This window comes from Cornus florida, unplaced genomic scaffold (genome assembly GCF_030987335.1).
Source record: "Cornus florida cultivar Cherokee Brave unplaced genomic scaffold, ASM3098733v1 CherokeeBrave_3.0.0_Hap2_Chr06, whole genome shotgun sequence".
In the NCBI taxonomy this organism is placed as follows: Eukaryota; Viridiplantae; Streptophyta; class Magnoliopsida; order Cornales; family Cornaceae; genus Cornus; species Cornus florida.
In genome coordinates, this window is record NW_026775576.1 from 9,362,244 (window position 1) to 9,386,570 (window position 24,327).

General features: G+C 41.8%; 1 protein-coding gene and 1 long non-coding RNA gene across 2 annotated transcripts in view; one reads left to right on the top strand and one right to left on the bottom strand.

Annotated features, from left to right (window-relative positions):
* Nucleotides 1–399: 399 nt before the first annotated feature.
* LOC132311093 (uncharacterized) lies at nucleotides 400–1,367 on the bottom strand. Its single transcript, XR_009482833.1, has 2 exons — nucleotides 1,098–1,367; nucleotides 400–966 (listed from the first exon to the last, which is right to left on the bottom strand). It is a non-coding gene; the product is annotated as an uncharacterized LOC132311093 (long non-coding RNA).
* A 131-nt stretch (nucleotides 1,368–1,498) lies between these two features.
* The window catches only part of LOC132311092 (DEAD-box ATP-dependent RNA helicase 32), a 55,331-nt gene continuing 32,502 nt past the window's right edge, over nucleotides 1,499–24,327 (top strand). Inside the window, exons 1-3 of the mRNA XM_059808820.1 lie at nucleotides 1,499–2,147; nucleotides 2,787–3,062; nucleotides 3,743–4,066. Coding sequence (XP_059664803.1) covers nucleotides 1,779–2,147; nucleotides 2,787–3,062; nucleotides 3,743–4,066 — 969 coding nt within the window. The 5' untranslated portion in view covers nucleotides 1,499–1,778. The remainder of the gene's footprint in view (nucleotides 2,148–2,786; nucleotides 3,063–3,742; nucleotides 4,067–24,327) is intronic.

Consider the following 24,327-nt stretch of genomic DNA (forward strand, 5'->3'; position numbering starts at 1 on the left):
TGTTTAAGGTAGCATATGAACTTCTCCCCTTCTAGATTCAATTATTATTGGTCAGACGTCTGAAATTTTTAGTTCATATAACCAACTTTAGAACATTGGTTTCTATCATTCATATTCTATGAAAGTGTAACTAGTTATCTTAAACAAAGAAACTGGATACTCTTAGCAGTGTTTAAACGTGAATTTCTATTATACTCAAATACATGTTTTATTTATTTTCAGTGGTCGGATACACTCAAATACATGTTTTATTCAATCTGTGTCTATCACAGATTGAATTTTTAAAATTAAAAAATCTAAAATAGTTTGAATTTTTGTTTGATTGATAGTATATTTTTTTGAAAAACTGTTTTGAGTTAAAATATATAAAAAACAAATTAAAAAAAAAAAGAGAAAATATAACCTCAATATCTTATTATTCTTTTTAATAATAATTATTCTAAAAACAAGAAAGGAAAAGCCAAAATAAAAAAAAGAGGAGGAGAATAAAAGAGAGAGGAAAGGAAAAAAATGAATATAACATTCACTTGCTACTAATTGATGTTTGTTTATATGTAATGAGTGATGAGCTTTGATTTAAGTTTAAAGAAGACCGGCTCCGAGAGAGAGATTAGTGAAGATCAAAAACAAATCATGGTCATTGCCCAGAAGCCATGAAGAGCAACGACACATTCACAAAAAACAACAGTAGAAGAGAAGATGATCGAAAGGCGACGACTAGTACCAGTAGTATCTCAACCCTCGATTCCAGATTCACCAAACCCTCCGAAATGTTCAAGGGTACGTCTCAAAGTTTCCAACCATACCCTTAGATCCACTTTTGACTCTGTAATCAGCAAGTCCAGAAAATCATTCATTTCCTTATAAATGCTCATTTCTCACTTCGCACTCATCAATCAAACGATTAGAAATTTTCTTTTGCCACCAGATAGGCATTACACACAGTGACACACACACAAAAAAATCCTAGTATTGGAACAAAGAAAAAGGCCCAAATCAAATGATCCACATAAATTGAACAACATATATGTGTGAAATGATAATTGCATTGAGAATCGAAGACCCAGATAGGGAAATAGTGTGAATTTAAAGAAAACCTGTTTTCTAGTGGCGAGACCTGCGTTTCGACTTTCGTGAAAGTCGCTGAGAGATGTGAGATAGTGGGAGTCGCTGAGAGATGTGAGATAGAGGTGAGGGAGTTGTTGAGAGATGTGAGATAGAGGGAGTCGCCGATAGGTTGCGAGTTTCGTTGCTCGTTTCGACTTTCGCGGGAGATCGGTAGGAAGGCGATATAGAGAGAGAGAAGGATGAGGGGAGAGAAAGTTAGGGTTTGTTCAAACCTGAAGTCTATCGATATAAAGAGAGAAGAGAAGGATTTATATTTAATTTGGGTTTTCGGGTTGGGTTCGGGTTAAACCCTAGCCCAACCCAAATAAGATTGGGTTTTGATAAAATCCAATCCGACTTAAACCCAGTGAATTTATATATCCAGATTTTAAAATTTATGGATTAGACTCGGGTTGAGCTGAGTTAGTCCGCCCAAGTTACACCCCCAATCCGTGTTTATAGAATTGAACCAACATATTTGAGTTAGGGGGGTTTAATGTGTTGTAAACTCAAATTGAGTCGAAATCACGATAAACCCTAGGGTTTTCTTCTTCTTCTGCATCATCCTTCGTTGAGCATCCAAAGTCTCGGACTCTGCAAGCCTGGGTTGATTCTGAAAGCCCTTTAGATATCACTCTAAAACAACCTAGCGTTGCCACAGAAACTTCAGAATGAGACGACCCAAATCCAAACAATTCCGCAAGCAAAATCGACTGTCAGAGGTCCAAGAAATCGAATTGCTCGAATCCTGGACCGAATTCGGCAAACCCGATTCAGGTTCGAACCCGTTGTCGCTACCGCCGTTGCCGTCCGACGCTCCAGTCGGCCGAATGGACGAGAACTCGTTCTCTTCATACGCCGGGTGCAAGAAATTCAGTCAATTGCCTATCTCTCAGAAAACAAAAGATGGGTTGAGACAATCGAAGTACATAAAAATGACTGAAATTCAGAGGGCTTCGCTGCCGCACGCGCTCTGCGGCCGTGACATCCTCGGCGCGGCGAAAACTGGGTCTGGGAAGACACTGGCATTCATCATTCCGGTTAGTTCTATGTGAATTTAGGGTTTCATTCATGTTAATGAGTTTTTCTTGTTTGGTTGCTTGTAATGTTCTAATAATTTTAGTTCAGTTAGACTCTGCATTTTGGGCTGTTCATGTTTCTGTTAGACTGCATATTACCGAACACAGTTTTTCACAATCAAAATAATCAATGTATAAAAAATTCATGGTACCACTTCCATTTATTGTTCAGTTACTGTTGTTTGGTGCTGAGATAATGTAGAAAAAGATTAGACTTACCAAAAAGTAAATAAAATTGTGGACAAGAATGGAAATTGAAATTTCACAAATTCATTGTTTCCACTGTATAGTGATTGAAATAACTGCTCAACTGTGCCCCGCTAAGTTATTTAGTTTGTTTGGATGGGACCTCATTTCTTAGAAATTCAAAACAAAATGAAAACAAGGCTTTGAAACAATGAATGGTAAATAATTAGGATCTCTCTCTACATATAGATACATACAAACACAAATACGTACATATTTGAGCTTTCAAGAACATCAACTTGTTTTGGTATCATCCGAGGTCTAGTAGACAAGTTTGTTCCTTTGTTGATATTAGTCATTAATTCATCGTAAAGAACCAACTCACTTGATGCACAACTTTGTTGTTGTTTTCAGGTCTTAGAGAAGTTATACAGAGTGAGATGGGGTCCAGAGGATGGGGTAGGCAGCATCATAATATCTCCAACAAGGGAGCTAGCTGGCCAACTTTTTGAAGTACTGAAATCTGTTGGGAAGCACCACGGTTTTAGTGCTGGCCTCCTAATTGGTGGTCGCAAAGATGTCGATGCTGAGAAAGAGCATGTAAATGAGTTGAACATCTTGGTCTGCACTCCTGGTCGGCTTCTTCAGCACATGGATGAGACTCCAAATTTTGATTGCTCACAGCTTCAGGTCAACATAAGTTATTCTTTCATATTCTAATTTTTGTTTTGCTTTCTTAATATACTGTTTTAAGATACTGGGATGGAGCTGCAATTCTTTTTGTGTAGCCATACTAGCATACATGGGAAAATGTCCAGATTTTAGGGTTTGGTATTTCTCACCCTTCCACGGTATAAAACATTGCTTATTCTGCTGCATATTGTGCTATTTATCTACATTGTACGTCAACTTTCCTACCCTAAAGAGGGGCTGAAAATAGAATTCACTTAAAAGGGTTAGGTATTTTTAAGTTGGGGAAACGTGATTTTCACTAAAGGTTAAACAATTCTAGTATAAGTTTTAAGTTTTAGTATGTTTAGAAAAATTTGCCTTTTATAAATTTCAATACTAAATACTTGGCTTTTTAAGGTATCCAACACCACTAATTCAAAACAAATTTCTTTTTCAGTGGTAGTTTCAATTTCATCAAACACTCAAGTTAAGGCTCCTTAAATTTTTACAGTGGGATTTCTTCTAGATTTTCCATCTTTATGCAAGTAATATGGGCAATTTTTGAATAATCAATATGTATGATGATGGTATTTTGATATCTGAGAGTGCATGAGCGTGTGCATGTGATTGGTTTCCCAGACACCTACTTTATTGCGCTACTCGGTGCTGATTTGGGTGTATTTTCTTGGCCACGGCAGGTTTTAGTTCTTGATGAGGCAGATCGTATTCTTGATGTTGGATTTAAGAGCGCATTGAATGCGATAGTTTCACAGCTACCGAAGCGTAGGCAAACATTGCTTTTCTCTGCCACTCAGACAAACTTGGTTCAAGATCTTGCAAGGCTCAGTTTGAAGGATCCAGAGTACATCAGTGCGCATGCGGAGTGTGAAACTGCCACTCCCAATCGCTTGCATCAAACTGCAATAATTGTTCCTCTCGATCAAAAGCTTGATATGTTGTGGAGTTTTGTGAAAGCACATCTCAATTCAAGGATACTTGTATTTCTTTCAAGCTGCAAACAGGTAACTGTTCATGTTATATAACTGTTTATAAATTATGCTCAGCTAGGTGGAACTAGGGGTGGCCACGGATCGGATTAGGCATCGTGATCTGCTCCCAACGGATTAGACAAATCTTAATCCGGCATCGATCCGTTATCCCACGGATCGGATCGGATCGAATACGTGTAATAATGGATCGGATCGGATCGAATCCGTGGATTGGGTTTTATCTAAATTATTCATTATTATTTTTATAATTAATATTATATATTATTTATTATCTTTTAACCATAACCCAATAGATAAAATTTTAATTTATTAATATTAATTCATATATTTAACTAATTATTAACTAATACATCTTTAGAGTCCATTAAATTATCATTAACTGATTAAATTAACTAATATATTCTTTGAATATATATATATATATAAATTTCACGGATCGGACTTACGGATCTGATCGGATTTTTAACAGCCCAATTCGTGAGTTACGGATTCGATTTTTTTGAATCCGCCACCGATCTGTGGGTGTGGCAATCCGATCCGGTCTCGGATTCGCGGATTCACGGATTATTATATATTTATTTATTGATAAGTAAACTACTTAGGCACCCATCCACTATAGCCCCAATGGGGACTTGAAGATCAACCTTCCATTTGGAAGGAGAAGGAGATATCACTTGAGCGTAAGACTTAGTGTTGAACTTAATTTTCAGTCAATTAGACTTAGTGGTGAACTTAAATTTCATAGTCAATTAACATTTAGATGTGCAAGCTTGTTGCTCTGGTTGTTTGGGCGAAATTCATACACAGTTTTAAACAAGTTCGTTCACCCAACTTAGGGTATCTAAGCCAAATTCAGTGAATTTGAAGTTGGTGGTTGCGATAAGTACGATTGAGTTTTGGGTTTCCATTTGTTTGCACGCATTTGTCGACCCGAAATAATTATTATATTGTTTTTCTCATCTTGTGAACTACTCATGACCCCAGATGGGATACTTATATTGCTTGCATATGCTCTTTTGATATAGTCATACGGTTCATATTGACATTCTTGTGGCATCGGCACGAGTTGGAATTTTGGATGAGCATGGAGTGTTGGATTATGAATCAGAATTTTTTTTTTTGATACGTAAGATTTCATTAAAGGCGCTAAAGAGGGGAGTGCTCCCAAAGGAATACAAAGAAGCCTAAGATGGGTTTATCCACAGAGTCCAAAAGATGCCCCAAAGATTTACAATTTGCCCCATTGACCTAAAAAAATAAAGTAGAAAGAATATTGTATTCGGGAGACCAAATAGGGGACTCCTCTCCATCAAAGGATCTCCTATTTCTCTCGCTCTACAAACCCCACCATAAATAAAGGGGTGTGACTCTCCACGCATCCTTGGCTCGGCTCTCCACTGTACACCTTTTCCAAGCCTATAACATGTCAACTATGGACTCGGGAAACACCCAAGCCATGCCAAAAGCAACCAAGAACAAAGACTACACATCCCTCGCCACTAGACAATGAAGGAGAAGGTGGTTCACTGATTCTTCTGTCTTTTTGCACATACAACACCAATTCATGACTATCTGCCGTCCCCTTTTTTTTTTTTTTGAATAAGTAAAGATATATTAACAAACGCGCTCAGAGGGGAGCGAACCCTTAACAAAACAAATAAAACAAAAACGCAAAGCATCAATACAACGATAAGTTGTCAACAAAATCCAAAAAACTATCTACAGATGGGTAATTTTTCCCATTAACCAAAGAATAAAGGGAATGCAAAATATTCGCCTTGATAACCCACACTGACGACTCCTGGCCTTCGAAAGATCTTCTATTCCTCTCATGCCATAACCCCCACCAAATACAAAGAGGTGCAACCCTCCATGCCTTCCGAACCCGACTTTCCACTTGACTCTTTCTCTAAGCTTCTAACATATCCATCGTGTTACGTGACACTACCCATTCCACCCCAAAAACATTCAGCATCATACTCCAAACATCCGCTGCCACTCTACAATGCAACAAGAGATGATTAATTGATTCGCTCGCCTTCTTACACATGCAACACCAATTAACTGTTATTTGGCGTCTTTTCCTGAGATTATCCAAAGTAAGAATGCTGCCAAGTGCCGCTGTCCACGTGAAAAAGGCCACCTTTGTTGGTGCTGAAGTCCTCCAAACAACCTTCCAAGGAAACCCGTTGCTTATCGAATTCGTAAGACTTTTATAAAACAGCCTCACCTTAAACACCCCTTTAGAGTCCCCCTTCCACACCATCTCATCCCTTCCTTCCCCCTCCACCACTTGACTATAAATTAATCCCATTAATTCTGTAAACTCCACCAACTCCCAATCATTCAAATTTCTACGAAATCTCACGTCCCAACTAGCTCTCCCATTCCAAACCTAAAATAATCTACCACCACCGCATGCTTCACTTCAACCATCCTATAAAGTCTACGAAACCTACAAGCCAACGCCACATCCCCACACCAAACATCCGTCCAAAACCTCACAAAACTGCCATCCCTAACTCGAAATCGTATCCGCTTAGAAAATTTGTCCCACCCCCTCCTAATACCTTTCCATGACCCAATACCTGCTGATGCATTCACACCTCTGGATACCCAACCTCCCTCCTCTTCCCCAAACCGACAAGCAATAACACGCCTCCAAAACACGGACCTTTCGCATCCAAATCTCTATAATCATTTCTCTAACAGAGCTTTGTTAAACATTTCAAACCTGCGCAGTCCCAAGCCTCCTCTTTGAATCGGGGTGCACACTTTCTCTCCTTTCACAAGGTGGTATTTAAACTCCTCCCCTACGCCCCCCACAAAAAGTTCCCCTGAATCTTATTAAGTCTACAAATCACTGTTTTATGGATTGGAAACAAAGACATGAAATATGTAGGATGGTTAGCTAAGGTACTCTTCAGCAATGTAAGTTTACCCCCTTTTGACAAATATTGCTTCTTCCACCCAGATAACCTCTTTTGAAAACGTTCCTCCACTGGATCCCAAATAGCAACTCTCCTCGAGGAAGCACCCAATGGCAGCCCCAAATAAGAAATAAGAAAAACCTCCACTCCGCAACCCAAAATAGCTGCCAACTCATGAATATGACCCACATCCTGTACTGGAACAATCACACTCTTCCCAATATTGATCTTCAACCTCGAAACCACTTGAAAACAGGCCAAAACACACCTCAAGTGTCTCACTTGATTCACACTAGCATCACAAAACACAATAGTGTCATCAGCAAACAGCAAGTGAGATGTACAAATCTGATTTGGCGCACGGCCCATTGCAAAACCTTGAATAAAGCCCAGAACCTATGCCCTTTTCATGAGTCTACTAAAGGCTTCCATTACAATAATAAATAAAAAAGGGAACAATGGGTCCCCCTGACGTAAATCTCTCGAACTTGCAAAGAAACCTGTTGGTGACCTATTCACTAAAATAGAAAACCAAGCGGTCGAAATACATTTATGAATCCACCCCTCCATTTGGTGCCAAACCCCATCCTCTCTAACACATACAATAAGAACGCCCAATTCACATGGTCATAAGCTTTTTCTATTGCCAATTTACACACAATCCCCGGTTCACCACTCCTAACTCTAGCATCAATACATTCACTAGCAATAAGAATCGGGTCGAGAATTTGTCTTCCTCCAACAAACGCATTTTGAGACTTCGAAATGACCCCATCCATCACTTTCCTTAACCTATTGGCCAGAATCTTCGCAATAATCTTATACACCGCACCCACCAAACTAATTGGTCTCCCCTTAGGTTGTCAAGAGTGAGAATGCTACCAAGGGCAGTTGTCCAAGTGAAAAACACCACCTTCAAGGGGCTTTTGTCCTCTAAATAGCCTTTCAAGGGAAGGTTTGGCTGGGATCACCATCAGACTCCGGTAGAAAGACCTAAGCTCAAAAACCCCTCTAGGTGTGCCCACCCACACCATCTCATCCATATCCTCACCCTCTACCACCTGGTTGTAAAGTAATGTAAAGAGATCAATGACCTCAGTAATTTCCCAATCATGAACCTCTCTACGAAACAACACATTCCAAGTTAATCACCCTTTATCAAGCCAATAACAGTCAGCCACCAGTGTATGCCTGTTCGTTGAGTTTTTGAAAGTCGGGGGAACCTTTGAACCAGAACAAAATCCCTGCACCAATGATCCCCCCCAAAATCTGACGTGCCTCCCATTCCTAAATCTGAACCGAATTCGTTTGGAGAACTCATCTCAACCCTTCTGGATAAGCTTCCAAGTACCCACGCCCGCTAGATTCTGCACCTCCCGAGACGACCACCCTCTATCTCCCTCCCCACGAAGTCAAGCAATGACTCTCCTCTATAATTTGGACCTCTCGCACCCAAATCTCCAAAGCCGTTTGCCCAGCAAAGGCTTGTTGAAAAGATCTTGCCTCCGAATCCCCAAACCTCCATTTTTGATAGGGAAGCACACACTCTCCCAGATAACCAAGTGGTAACCATCCCATAAAAAATTCCTCTGCAAACAACAAGTGGGATATCTCTAACTGATGAGCCATATCCCTGCCCACCTTGAAACCCCTAATGAAACCCATATCCACGGCCCTCCCCATCAGCCTACTAAGAGGGCCTTATGACAATGATGAACAAGAAGGGAGAGAAGGGATCCCCTGTCTCAATCCCCGCAAACTAGTAAAGAAACCAGTTGGAAATCCGTTTATTAGAACTAAAAATCTCCCAGAAGAAATGCAAAACTCAATCCATCTCCTCCATCTCTCCCCAAAGTCCATTTTCTCTAACATGTAGAACAAAAAGTTTCAGATCACGCGATCATAAGCTTTCTCAATGTCAAGCTTACAGAGGATACATGAAACACCACTACTCATCCTCGGGTCCATACGCTCACTGTTAACGAGGGTTGAATCAAGAATCTGATGGCCACCAATAAAAGCGTTATGAGTCTTTGAAATGACTCCATCCAAAACACCCCTTAATCTCGTGGCAAGAACCTTGTTTAAGAGCTTATACATGCACCCCACCAAGTTAATGGGTCTAAAATCCCTAATATCAGAAGCTCCACCCTCTTAGGTATAAGAGTAATAAAAGATGTATTTAGGGATTTCTCAAACCTCCCATACGAATGGAAATCCTCAAAAGTACCCATCACCTCACTCCTAACCACACCCCAACTTTTCAGAAGAAACCTCATAGTTAAACCATCCCTTGCTCTTCAACGGCCTTCAACACTAGCTCTTCAGAAAAAGGGCTCTCCAAACCAATCCCTGTCCTTCTTAGAAATTGAATCGAAATGAAGACCTCCAAGTCAGGGTCTCCAACTGGCAGTTTACAGCCTCTGGTAGTAAGAGGCAGTCCCCCTACACATCTCCTCCTCCCTATATAGCCGAACATCGTCCACATGGATCCGCCTAATATGATTACCCCTCCTATGAGCATTGGCGAGCCTATGAGAGAACCTCGTATTGCGATCCCCCTCCTTGAGCCACAACGCCCGTGACTTCTGATGCCACAAGATCTCTGAAATAGCAATCTCCTTGATCTCTGCCTGACACCTTGCTCTATGACGTCTTTGAGCCTTCACAATACTGCTCATATCGATCAATCTCTGTGATTTATGAAAGAGCTCTATTCTTCCTTCATTCCAGATTCCCGAACATCTCCTTGTTCCACCTTTTGATCTTAGTCTTCGAGCACTGGAGCTTTCTTGCCAGCACAAAGCTCGAAATCTGCAAAAACCTATACGAGTCCCTCTCTCTCTTTATCATTTATGACAGTGATGTGGGGTCTTTGGAGGAGATTGAAGAGTGGGCTACGAAGACATGGAGGATCTCATGTGGGGTTATTCTCATCAATTAAGGAGGCATATAAGGTGCAAAATAGGGGAAAGAAAACATGGGGCGACGCGCAGTTGTTCATCGACCTATCATGTGGGGTTATTCTCGTCGATTAAGGAGGCACATAAGGTGCAAAATAGGGGAAAGAAAACATGGGGCGACGCGCAGCTGTTCATCGACCTATAGTGTTACAGGGTTGGGTGTTTTGGGTTGAGAAAGAAGACTAATCATTGGTGAGTCATTGTGTACGGTCTTCCTCTGCATCTCTGGTGTCAGAAGCTGTTTGTTGTAATTGGGGATTTATGTGGAGGATTTTGGGACGTTGAGGCTTATGAAATGAGCCACACAGAGAGGATTTTTATTACTGTGGTTGAAGGCGGCGAGATCCTGGAGTCCATCATCGTGGAGGACAGGTGGTGGGCCTTCATAATTTCATTAACAGAAGAAATCGCTCCTTCCCTTGTGCCGTTTTCGAAGTCCTGTGCCAGAAGTGAAGGTTTGAGGCCACCTGTGGTGTCAGAAAGAAGGAAGCGACCGTCTCGCAAGCTTGGGACTGGGTCTGGGTTGTGCCGGTGTTTCAGAAGACGGATTTGCAGCACTGTTGGACTTAAGGATAGGGACGCGTGAAGTTGAACGCGCTAAAGGCGAGTGGGATTGGGAGAGACGCTAGCGGGACATGTGGTTGGCGTTCAGAAGCCTCCCATTGCGAGTGTAAGACGGTTGTTTCTGCACTTGAGGGGGCATGTGAGAGTAGGGGATTTTTAAGTTCTGCATCCGATGGGCTTGGTGAGATTGGGCTTAGACAGCATGGGCTGTACAGACTGGATCGTGGTATGATAGAGCTTTAGAAAGTTGGGTCGGTTGTGATAGGCCTAGGTCATTTAGGCCAACCTCTTATTCTGGGTCTGCACAGGCCAAGTCCAAACACAAACACATAAGAGATAGGGTGGTGAGTTGGGGCCCAAATACGTGTTTAACTGTGTCTATTAATGGAATGCAGCCCAGCCCAACTTTTGCAAAGGTGTCGAGAACAGTTTCTCAAGGCCTTATCCGTGATTCGGCACAACAAAAGTTAGATATGAGGTATTGGTCACGATTGGAGAAGGAGCATTGGGCAAAGGTGAGTGTGAACAAGAAGAAGGGTGCTGGTTCAATATTGAAGAAGTTTCGGCGCGGTGAGTGCTGTCAGAAATTGCTCTCTGGTAATAGATTTGGACTGCTTTAGTTGGGTTCTCTGTGTGATGTCGAGGATGGCAGTTGTTCATCCATCAAGGAAGATTGCCACTCTTCGATTAAATTACATCAATTTGGTAAAAGATGGACTAGAAAAGACAAGCAGAAATGGGCCGTCTGCAAGGATAATCATTCTGATCCTGGTATGTACCCTGCTTACTTTTTTCGGAGCTCTCTTTTTGCTCTTTCTTCTTCTTCTACTCCTTGTGGGGTGTTGAGGAGCGAGGTGGGGGAGGATTTTGATGGGACGTCGATGATGTCTTGGATGCTATCGCCAGTGGTGGAGGTGGACTCCGAGGATGAGGTGATTGATACGGAATTTACTGGCATGGGGCTTTTGGGCGGTTAGAAAGGGATGGGATGGTTAGTTTGCTTGTTGATGGTTTCATTGATCGGAATTGTGTAGGGCATAATGGGTTTTGCTCTGATTTCTCCTCTTCCATTCAGTATGGTACGTCTGGGGATGATTTGGGTGGGCTGTCCGAACCTCAACTGGGCAGGGAGGAAGGAATAAGTCTTTGTAGACCCAAAGGTGATTTACTGGAGATACCTCAGACGGTTTCTTTGCTTGAAAAGATGATAGTTTGCATTGGTAAGGACATCCGTATTACCCTTAGTGATGAATCAGCTACTTTGTTGGTCCAAGAATTGAAGAAGCACAGGTTTTTGTCTGATGAAGTGCTCACTGGCAGTCTTGAGACCGGAGGGTATGGACACTGATGTTGCAAGGTAGTATTGTGTTGATATTGGCAAGGAATGGGTCATGGCAAATATCGGGGTCACTAGCGAACTGTTGGGTGTCTCTTGCAAGGGCAACCGGGACCAAGCCTTGTCGATTCTTATTTCCTCGTGAAGCTAAGAATTTTATCTTGGAATGTTCGCGGTCTTAATGACCAGGGCAAGATGAAGGTGGTGAAGTTGGCAGTGAGAAAATGGGGGGTTCATTTGGTGTGCCTTTAAGAAACGAAGATTGATTCGATGACCGATAGAGTGGTTAAGAGCCTTTGGGGGAGTAGGTTTGTGGGAGGTTTTGGACTCTTCAGGTCCTCTGGAGGCATTCTTCTCATGTGGGATAGGAGATGGGATGGCAAGGGTGGATATTTGGAGAGGGCGATTATCTCTATCTTATGCTTTTGTGATGGAGGAGGATGGTTTTTCTTGTGCTTTTTCTGGCGTTTATGGCCGGTGGATGATTGTTAGAGGCTTGCGCTGTGGGAGGAGCTTAGTGTGGTGAAGGGGTTGTGGTCTCTTCCATGGTGTGTGGCCGGGGATTCAATGTGGTTAGGTCTCCGTTGGAGAGATATATAGGTGGTCGATGGACTCCGGCTATGATGCAATTTTCGGAGTTTATTGATGGACATCATCTTATTGACCTTCCATTGAAGGGAGCTGCTTTTACATAGTCCAGTGGTAGGGAGGTGCCCACTCTTTCCCGCCTGGATAGATTCTTGATTTCTGGGGAGTGGGAGGAGAAGTTTCCGGACGTAGTTCAGGCTGTTTTGGCTAGGGTGACTTCTGACCACTTTCCTTTGGTTTTGGATTGTGGAGGATTGAGACCTTGTTGTACTCCCTTCAGATTTGAGAACATGTGGCTTAGAGCGGTTGATTTTTAGGGGAAAGTGCGGTCTTGGTGGGCGGAGGACACGATGGTGGGAACGCCGAGTTTTATTTTGACTGGAAAGCTTCAACTCTTGAAGAACAAACTCAAAAGACGGAACAAGGATGTGTTCGATAATCTAGAGTGGAGGAAGAATAGGGCTTTTGCTGATATTGCTGAGGTTGATAGTTTGGAAGGGGTGGGTGGTATTGTTGAGTCTCAACGTGATAGGAGAGCAGCTTGTCAGGCAAAGATTGTTGTTATGGAGGAAATTTCGTGGCGACAAAAATATCAGGCTTTATGGCTTCAAAGAGGGAGACCTTAATACAATTTTTTTTTCATAGAACTGCTAATGCCCATAGGAGGGGTAATCATAGTGAGTGGATTCGTGTGGATGGAACGGTGTTGAGTACGAAGGAGGAGGTGTGTTGGGGGATTGTTTCTTTCTACCAGAGGCTCTACTTTGAGCCTTTACGTTGGAGGCCACGGCTCGATGGCCTTCATTTTTACTCTATTTCAGCTGTGGATAGGGATGGGTTAGAGAGTCCCTTTTCAAAGGACAGTTTTGAAGGCTTTGAAGAGCTGTAATGGTGACAAAGCTCCGGGTTCGGATGGGTTTACAATGAGGTTTTTATTGGAAAGCTGGGAGGTGGTGAGATTATAGGCACTTTTCATGAGTTCCATTCTAATGGGAGGTTCGAAAAGTCGCTGAATGCATCTTTCATTGCCCTAATTCCTAAGAAGGGTGGTGTTTCCGATGTTAAGAAATTTAGACCAATAAGTTTGCTTGGGTGTATCTATAAGCTTATTGCTAAAGTCCTTGCATTGAGATTGAGGGAGGTTCTGGACGTAGTCATTTGTGAATCTCAAAATGTGTTCATTGGGGGGCAGATCCCGGATTCCGCTCTCATTGCCAGTGAATGTGTGGATTATAGGCTCAGTAGCAGTGTTCTTGGAGTTTTGTGTAAGCTCGATATTGAGAAAGCCTATGATCATGTTAGTTGGAATTTCTTGTTTTATTTGTTACAGAGGATGGGTTTCGGAGAGAGATGGAGGAGATGGATCGAGGCATGCGTTTCCTCTTTAGATTTTATGTGCTGGTGAATAGGTCTCCATCTGGGTTTTTTGGTAGTTCTTGTGGTTTGAGGCAAGGGGATCCCCTATCCCCCTTCTTGTTCATTATTGTTATGGAGGCTCTTAGTAGGTTGATGAGAAGGGCTATGGATTTGGGATTTATCAGAGGTTTCAGGATGGGTCCAAATTCATTTCAATAGATGGAGATCTCTCACTTGCTTTTCGCGAATGACACTCTGGTTTTCTATGAGGCAGATGTGTCCCAACTGAGATATTTGAGATGTGTTCTGGTTTGCTTTCAGGCAGTTTCAGGTTTGAAAGTTAACGTGGGTAAAAGTGTGCTTGTTCCTGCGGGGGAGGTTCAGGAGGTGGCTTCTCTTGCGGTGGATTTAGGGTGTGGGACGAGCTCCTTCCCTATTTCTTATTTGGGCTTGTTGTTGGGTGATTCGTCAAGGAGGCTAGGAAGCTGGGACCCGGTGATAGTGTGTTTCTAGATAAGGTGGGCTAGATGGAACAAATAATATCTTTCGAAGCGCGGGAAAGTTACTTTGGTGAAGAGTAAGTTGTCCACTTTTCCAACTTATTTTCTTTTGTTTTTCCAAATCCCCTCCTCTATTGTTGGAAGACTTGAGATGCTTCAACGGAAATTCCTTTGAGGCGGGCGGGGGGAGGAGTTTAAGTTTCATCTTGTCTGGTGGGAGTAGGTTTGCAGGGCTCTTTAGTTGGGCAGTCTTGGGATTAGGAGGTTGACCCCTATCAACAAAGCGCTCCCAGGTAAGTGGTTATGGAGATTCAGTAGCAAAAGACATAGGTTATTGAGGAGGGTTATTTCGTGTCGCTTTGGGGAGGAGAGAGGGGGATGGTCATCTAGGCCGGTCAGATCTACTGTCAGCGTGGGGGTGTGGAAATTCATTCGGAAGGGATGGGTGAGCTCTCTAAGCATATTAGATTCAGAGTTCGGGAGGGAAGGGACGTCTGGTTTTGGGAGGATACTTGGTGCGAGGATCGCCCATTGTTTTGTTTGTTTCCAAGGTTGTTCAGGATTGCTATTGATAGACATGCTTTGGTAGGTGACTATTATCGACTCGATAGCGGTAGTTTTTCTTGGGATGTGCGGTTCCGGCGATCCTTTCAGGATTGGGAGTTGGACGATGTGACTGGCTTGCTGGACCTTTTGTATAGACAGGAGGTCGATGGTACTGGTTCGGATTCCTTGACTTGGGTGCCATCTCCGCATGGGACTTTTTAGGTGCGTTCCTTTTTTCTCTGTCTCTCCGAGTTTCACAGTTCCAATTTCGTGTGGAAAATGGTTTGGCATTCGAAGGCTCCTTTTAGGGTGGCTTTTTTTGCTTGGATTGCAGCTTGGGGCAAGATTTTGACTCTGGACAATTTGAGAAAGAGAAGACAAATCAAAGTCAATTGGTGTTGTCTGTGTAAGAATGATGGAGAGTCTGTAGATCACCTTCTTTTGCAATGCCCGTGGCCCATTTGCTAGAGTCTTATTTTTGGTCTATTTGGCGTCCAATGATAAATGTCCCGAACTTCAAGGGATTTGATTGATGTTTGGAGGGGCCACATGGTGGGGGTTCATGTTCGTGACTCTTGGAGGGCGACCCCACTCTGTGTTTGGTGGAGTTTTTAGAAAGAGCGGAATAGAAGATCTTTTGATGGGGAGGAATCCTCCATTGGGGCGTTGAAGTTTCTGTTATTAGTTCCCTTTTTAGTTGGGTGATGGGGAGAAATTGTATATCTTTAGATGAAATCGTGGACTTTTTGGATTCTTTGGGTCCATAGGACTCCTTTTTTGGGTTCTTTAGAAATCGTTGAAGTTTTCTAATACACTTTTACTTATCAAAATTATATATATGTTGTCTAAATCCATAAATATTGCTTATAGTATACTTGATTATATTTTGTCGTTTGATGGTTCCTCTTGTGTTGCTATATACATGACTCCCCTTAAATTGAATTATCTACTTTCATGAATATTTAGCTTCTTAGACAGATTTGATATGTAAAGGCTTATAACTTAGTTTGGTTTTGTTTAATCTAATTGATTTTATTGAGTCTTCCTATGCCGGTACCCAAGGCTGGATGTGAAAGGAGGCGGCTTAGTTTCAGGTAGATAGCCAACTGTAAAACTCACGTTAAATCTTGTTTGATGAATTGTCATTTGAAAAAAAGAAGAAGAAAAAAATAATATAATAAGACAAAAAACTAAGTTATCAGTGGTAGGTGTAATGAACTTGTGGACACATTAAAAAGGAGAAAAATAAACATAATTTGTTTGCAAGAAGCAAAAGGGAAAGATGAAAAAGCTAGCAAGATGGGAGAAGAATATAGAACTTTTTTGTTTAGGAGGTGAGGCTAAGTAAAAGAGCAGAGTAGGTATAGACCATATATTGTAAAAGTAAGATGACGAGCACAAAATTATAGTTATTAAAATTGTTTTAGGTGCAGTTGTTTTAAATACAATTGGTGCATATGCTCCTCAAATAGCGTTAGATGAAACTACACACACAAAAAAAAAAAAGAAAAAAAAAATATATATATATATTTTGGGATTTAATGGATGAAAGATGCAATCCATTCGTATTTATGAGAGGGGGTATCTATAGGAGGTGATTTTGATGGGCATGTACTGCTGATCAAATAGGATATATATCTTCATAGAGGATATGGTTTTGGAGAGTGAAATGAAATAGGTGAAACACTGTTAGGATTTGCAAATGCATATGATTTAGCTGTAGCAAATACATTTTTTGAAGGAGGAGAATAACATTTAAATGTAGAAGGAATAAAACACGAATCGACTATTGTTTATATAGCATAAGGGAATTGGTCGGTTGCTAGGATTGTAAGGTAATCCCTGGAGAAAGTCTCACAAATCAACCTCAAATACTACTAACCTTAGACTATCAAATACTAATCTTAGGCTATCAAATACTAATCTTAGACTTAAACAAAATATATATATATATATATATATATATATATATATATATATATATATATATAAAAGCAAGAATAGGCCCTTAAGACAAAAAAATGAATTAAAAGGTAGCAGATTGATGAGGAGGGCTAGGTGTTGGGATTTATTCAAGGGTTCTCGGTGGGTAACAATCCTAATGAGCTGGTTATTTCTCACTTGCTGTTCGCGGATGATACTATCGTTTTTTATGATGCTAGGGTGGATCAGCTGTGGTTCTCGAGGTGTGTACTGGCCTGCTTTCAAGTTGTTTCGGGGCTGAAGATCAATATCGCGAAGAGTGAGTTGGTCCCAGTCGGGGCAGTCAATGGTATTCAGGACTTAGCAGATATTCTTGGGTGTGGTGTTGGCACTCTCCCAATTTCTTATCTTGGACTCCCTTTGGGAGCTGTTTCGAGGAGGATTTCAGTTTGGGACCCCGTGGTCAAGTGGTTTGAAAGGAGACTTGCAGGGTGGAAGAATCAGTACCTCTCGAAAGGGGGGAAGATTACCCTAATGAAAACCACCCTTTCAAACCTCCCAACCTATTATTTGTCTCTCTTCCCGATGCCAAAGGCTATTATTCGAAGACTTGATGACATTTAGAGGAATTTCTTATGGGGTGGCATATGTGATGAGTTCAAATACCATTTGGTGAACTGGGAGAAGGTGTGCTCCCCACTTCACAAGTGGGGCTTGGGCATTTGGAGATTGGATTTGTTCAACAATGCTTTGTTGGGCAAATGGCTTTGGAGATTTGGAAGGGAGAGTCCTCACCTCTGGAGTAGGGTCATTGCTTGTCGTCATGGGGAGGGCGATTGTGGGTGGCTGTCCAGGGAAGGGAGAGGTCCAGCGGGGATGATGGTGCAGGGCAGTAGCGACATGCTGCTGTCCGGCAGCTGTAACAGTGTAAAACAATGAAAGAAAAGGATTTCCAGCAATAAACAAACAGAAAAACAGAGAGATAAAGCAATAGAATCGAAGTTGGAACGTAGATAGGTGAGTTCTAGGGCAAAGAGACCCGAGAGAAACTCTAAATCTGATTAGTAAAAATCTGCATACATAGTCTCTTAATAGACTATTTATACTAGGGTTACAGCAGCCCTAGCATCCTAGCCCTTGATTACTTCAATAACTAATAAATCTTAACCCTCCAAAGTCCTAAAAAACTCACATGACTATTTAAAAAGACTAGGACTATCACTAGCATCTACCAAATAACATAGAACGTAAAAATCAAATAAGACACATAGAAAATAAGCAAATAACTAAAACCCCAAGATAATTAGAACCCAATCCTAGTTGGCTAGGGGGCCCAAATAGTCTTGGAGAGCCTTGTAGATGCTCCTGCATAAACTCCTCCTGGTTGGGAAAAACTCGACTCTGGCGAGAAATCCTTCACAACTTCAGCATATATTTCTGGATTAATTCTTTTCAGCTCTTCTTCAGCTATCCATGTACTGTCACTAGCAGGTTTACCCAACCATTTCACTTGAAACCGCCTATATTGGTTGCCCCTCCTTGATTTCACCTCTTTAACATCCAATACATCTTCGACAACATCTGGTTTCACCTTTGGAAGGTACTTGAGTTGTGCCTCTGTTGAAACTGGTTCCCCATCAGAATACAGATCAGACACGTTGAAGGTTGGGCTTATTTGGAGGTCAGATAGCGGCTCTATCATGTACGCATTTGAGCTAATTTTCTTCAGCACCTTGCATGGCCCAAACTTCTTTGACTTCAGTTTATGATAAGTGCCTTTTGGGAATCTGTCTCGCCTCAAATGCACCAAAACCATGTCACCCTCTTCAAAATCTTTGACTTTCCAGTGTTGATTGGCTGTTGTTGCATAGGATTCATTACTAGCCTTGATTGCTGCCCTTACTTCTTCGTGCACTTTTTTGATGTGATCTGCAAATGCCCCTCCATCGTCACTCACTTTACCTCTTGTGGTAGCGAAACTAGATCAAGAACATGCTGAGGTTTTAGTCCATAAGCAGCTTCAAAAGGTGTCTTCTTTGTAGATCTATTCACCGAATTATTGTATGCAAATTCAGCTTGCGGAATAATTAAATCCCACAGCCTTCACTATGCTTCCAACAAGGCATCCAAGCATATTACCCAAACTCCGATTTACTACTTCAGTCTGACCATCTGTCTGAGGATGGCATGTGCTAGAGTATTTTAATTCAGTCCCAAACTTTCTCCATACAGTCCTCCAAAAGTGTCCCGTGAACTTGACATCTCTATCAGAAACAATAGAAGTTGGCACACCATGTAGTCTCACCACTTCTTTGAAAAATAACTCAGCTACATGTGTGGCATCTGCAGTTCTAGAACATGGAATGAAATGCGCCATTTTGGAGAAACGGTCCACCACAACAACAATATTATCATGGCCCCTTGCCGTCTTTGGAAGTCCCAACACAAAATCCATGCTAATATGAACCCAATGAGCTTCTGCCACTCGTAAGGGTGTGTATAAACGTGTGTTTTGTGAGCTTCCCTTCCCAAACTGACAAACATGACACCTCCGAACCAGCCTATTCACATCCTTGTACATTCCAGGCCAATAATAACGATCAGCCACCATTGCCATTGTCTTATCCCTACCAAAATGTCCTCCTAACCCATTTCCATGAAGTTCTCTAATAATTTGTTCACATAAAGATCCCTCTGGAATGCACAAGAAATTTCCTTTAAATAAATACCCATCATGCATGCTAAATGGCAGCATCTTCCAACCTGCAGGGCCTTGAAGTTCAGAAACTATAGAGCTGAAATATGGATCTGCAACATACTGATTTTTCAACTCCTCAAACCCAATAACTTGAGTACTCATCACTGTCAACAATAGATTCCTGCTACTCAAAGCATCTGCAACTTTATTAGACTCGCCAGTTTTGTACTTGGGACAAAAATTGAAATCTTGAAGGTATGAACTCCATTTGACATGTCGAGCATTCAACTTCTTTTGAGAATTCAAGTACCTCAAGGCTTGATGATCTGAATAAACCACAAATTCTTTATAGGCTAGGTAGTGTTCCCAATGTTGGATTGCACGAACCAAAGCATAAAATTCCAAATCATAGGTGGAATAACACCATTTAGCACCTGACAACTTCTCACTAAAAAATTCCACCGGCCTTCCTTCTTGACTCAAAACAGCCCCTATTCCTGCATGCGATGCATCACACTAAATAGTGAATAGCTTCTCAAAATCTGGTAGCGTGAGTACCGGAGCTTCTGTCATCAATCTTTTTATTTGTTCAAAGGCTCCTTGTGCTGATTTTGACCATTCAAAAACATTTGTTTTCAAGCATTCAGTGATCGGACTCATAATGGAGATGGAATTGCGAATGAACCTCCTGTAGAATGAAACCAATCCATGGAAACTGCGAACGTCACCAACAGATTGTGGTACTGGCCACTCTGTAATAGCTCTTACTTTTCCAGGATCAGCTTGCAAACCATCGGCTGAACAATAAAGCCAAGAAACACAACTTTGTCGCACCGAAAATGGTACTTTTTCAAGTTTACATAAAGCTTCTCCTTACGGAGAACCTCCATGACTTGGCGCAAATGGACTAAATGTTCTTTACTTGTGTGACTATATATATAAATATGTCATCAAAATAAACAACTACAAATGAGCCCAAGAAAGGTTTGAGTACCTCGGTCATAACTCGCATAAATGTGATAGGAGCATTGGATAGTCCAAATGGCGTCACTAACCACTCGTAAAGTCCATTCGGAGTTTTGAAGGCTGTCTTCCATTCATCACCACTCCTCATACGAATCTGATGATACCCGCTTCTCAAGTCTATTTTGGAGAACACCTTGGCCCCTACTAACATATCAAGTATATCCTCTAATCGAGGGATGGGAAACCGGTATTTTACTGTAATTTTGTTGATGGCACGACTGTCTACACACATCCTCCACGATCCATCTTTTTTTGGTGTTAGCAATGCTGGAACAGCGCAAGGACTCTTGCTCTCACGCACAAAACCCTTAACAATCAAGTTTTCCACTTGCCTTTAAATTTCAGCTCGTTGTGTGGGTGGAATCCTATAAGCAGGAAGGTTTGGTAAAGCTGCACTAGACACCAAATCAATAGCATGTTGAATACTCCTCATTGGTGGCAAACCTTGTTGTAAATCATCACCAACCAGCTCTTGGAACTCCATTTATATATGCTGAATTTCATTTGGATACTCATCAAATTTTAAAGGTTGTTCCTCTTGTACTTTCTTAGCAACAAGTGCATACACAACTCCCACGTCCTTGCTCTCAAGTTCAAACTTGTGGGCTGCAAAAAACCCATTAACTTTGGCAGCCTTAGGAGTGGTGGTGATTTCTTCTTTAAGTGGTTGCAACGTCAACTTTTCCCATCTTTATGAAACGAGTAGGTATTGGCTCTAATATAATGGGTCATGTCTTTGTCAAACAACCATGGCCTTCCTAATAAGATATGACAGGCATCCATACGAACATCATCACACCAAGCTTCATCATTAACTATATTACCCATAGTGAATTTAACCAAACACCGTGAAGTGACCGGCACCTCGTTACCTTTTCGGAATCATGCAACCTTGTAGGGATTAGGATGCTTCTCAGTTTGTAATTCGAGTTTGTCTACCGCCTCCTGTGAAATAATGTTCTCACTGCTACCTCCATCAAGAATGACGTTACACACCTTTCCACCACAAAGGACTTGTGTCCGGAAGAAATTGTGTTGTCTCCAGTCTACTTCCTCGACTTTGGGTGTTGTCATCACTCGTCTCAGCACCAAAGACTCCTTTTACCGGGAAAAGATCAATAACTTCCTCTCCGTCGTTATACTCATCAAATACTGGTTCATGTAAGTTTCTTCAACTTCAAGCTCTGCTAAATTCACCCTGCGTCTTGGACAAGCGTAAGACGTGTGCCCCTTCTCTCCACAAGTCAAACAACGAACTTGTGTAGTGCTGCTACCCTTTGAATTGCTTACACCAGCACTGTGTTGTGGTTCGAATCTTTTCTCCTTTTCACTCCTATCAGCACCCCCAATGTTCCTGCCTCCTGGGCACGTGGGATAGCACCTTGAGCAATTCGAACACCTCCAACAGCAGCTGTACCCCTCTGCCAAACAGCACCTGGGCGACTAGAAACAACTCTTCCGCCACCACGACGCAGCACGCTTTTTTCCGCGATTAAGGCATATTGTCGAGAATCTTCTAGGTTGAACAAATGGACCATTTACTTATCAAAAAATAAAAAAAAACAAACGGACCACCCCCATCTCATCTCTAATGGAGTGATGCAATCCAAGAGATAACGAGATGTCAATTGTTCATTACTATCGTTTAAACCAGATGTCAATTGTTCATTACTCTCGTTTAAACCTACTTGAATCGAGAGATTTTTAAACTCAGATGTATATTCTTCAACGGACATGTCTTCTTGCTTCAAACTATGAAACCTTTCGTATAACTCCATTGAATAATCAGCAGGCAGAAATTGCTTTCGCAATTTTGATTTCATATGTTCCCATGTGTTGATTTTTTGCTTCCCTTGTCGAGCATGCTGTTCAACTCTCTTCCACCATTGAAGTGCAGTACTCTTCAACTTAAGCTTTACAAACAACACCTTCCTATCTTCAGCCATAGGCTTCCACTCAAAGTAATTCTCCAAGCTTGCCTCCCAATCTAAATAATCTTTGGCATGCATCTTTCCATAGAAGTCAGCAACTTCAATTTTAATTCCTCCACCATTCAAATCCAACGCATGAATCAACCACTCTTCCAATCTGCCATGATCCAGATTTTCTCGATTTCTAGCATCATGAAAGGGGTTTTCCTCTTCTTCCTCAAAATATTCATCCGGTACGTCCAAGGGGCCGCTGTTACCTTCCGGAATCTCCATACGGGCTTCCGCACGTTCCTGACGTTGAAGAGCTTGCACCACTCTTGACAGATCTTCAATCATACACCGCATCTCTGTCATCTCTGTTTGTTGGACTTGGTTTCCTCTTCCACGACCTCTACCATGTCCAACCATGGTGCAGACCTAGGGTGTTTTTTCCGGCTCTGATACCAATCTGGTGCACGGCAGTAGCAATAAGCTGCTGTCCATCAGCTGTAACAGTGTAAAATAATGAAAGAAAATGATTCCCGGTAGAGAGAGAAAGCAATAGAATCGAAGTTGAAATGTAGATAGGTGAGTTCTAGGGCAAAGGGACCCGAGAGAAACTCTAAAACTGATTTTCTAGAATCAAAAACTGCATACAAAGTCTCTTAATAGACTATTTATACAAGGGTTACGGCAGCCCTAGCATCATAGCCCCTGATTACTTCAATGACTAATAAATCTTAACCCTCCAAAGTACTTAAAAACTCACATCATTATTTAAAAAGACTAGGACTATAACTATCATCTACCAAATAACATAAAACATAAAAATCAAATAAGACACATAGAAAATAAGCAATTAACTAAAACCCCAAGATAAATAGAACCCAAGCCTAGTTGGCTAGGGGGCCTGAATAGTCTTGGAGAGCCTCGTAGATGCTCCTGCATCAGATGGGCACGTGGAAGTGTATCCGGAAGGGGTGGAATGAGTTTTCCAAATGTTTTCGATTTCTAGTTAGGAGTTGGAGCCACATCAGGTTTTGGGAGGATCGCTGGTGTGGGGACTTTGCTTTGTCACGTAGTTTTCCTTGGTTATTCAAGATCTCTTCGAGTAGACATGCTTTGGTTGCTGATTGTTATCGGCTTGTTAGCGGAAGGTTGACTTGAGATGTGTGTGCATTTTTGTAGAGAGTTTCATGATTGGGAGCTTACGGAGGTTGCAGAGTTCTTAGCCTTGCTTTTTAGCCAGGTGGTGGAGGGTGCGGGAATGGATGAGATGGTGTGGGTGGGTACTCCAAGAGGGGCGTTTGAGGTTGGAGCGCATTTTTTTTTTGGACAAGTAAAAATGTATTTGAAAATGTTCAAACGGGGAATGCATCCCAAGAGTTGTACAAGGATCGAAGCCAAAAGTTAGTCCTATGGACTTAAAGAACCCAAAAAAAATCCACGATTTCATCTAAAGATATACAATTTCTCCCTATCACCCAGCTAAAGAAATAATAATAGAAAATTTTAGCGCCCCAATGGAGGATTCCTCCCCATCAAAAGATCTTTTATTTCGCTCTTTCCCAATACTCCACCAAACACAAAGGGGGGTTGCCCTCCAAAATTCATGAGCGTGTGCCCCCGCACTGTGGCCCCTCCAAATGCCAGTCAAATCTCTTGAAAAAATAGGCATAACCCAATGAACACCAAAAAGACCAAGAATAAGACTCCAATAGTCGTGAGGTTAGAGCTTTTTATCACAACCTTTCGGAGATCCTAGGTCCTCCCTTTCCGTGGAAGTCAATTTGGAGATCAAAAGCCCCATTGAAAGTGGCTTTCTTTGGTGGTGTGCCGCTTATGAAAGTATTCTCACCCTTGACAATCTCATGAGGAGACGACAGATTGTGGTTAACTGGTGTTGTATGTGTAAGAAGACGGAGGAATCCGT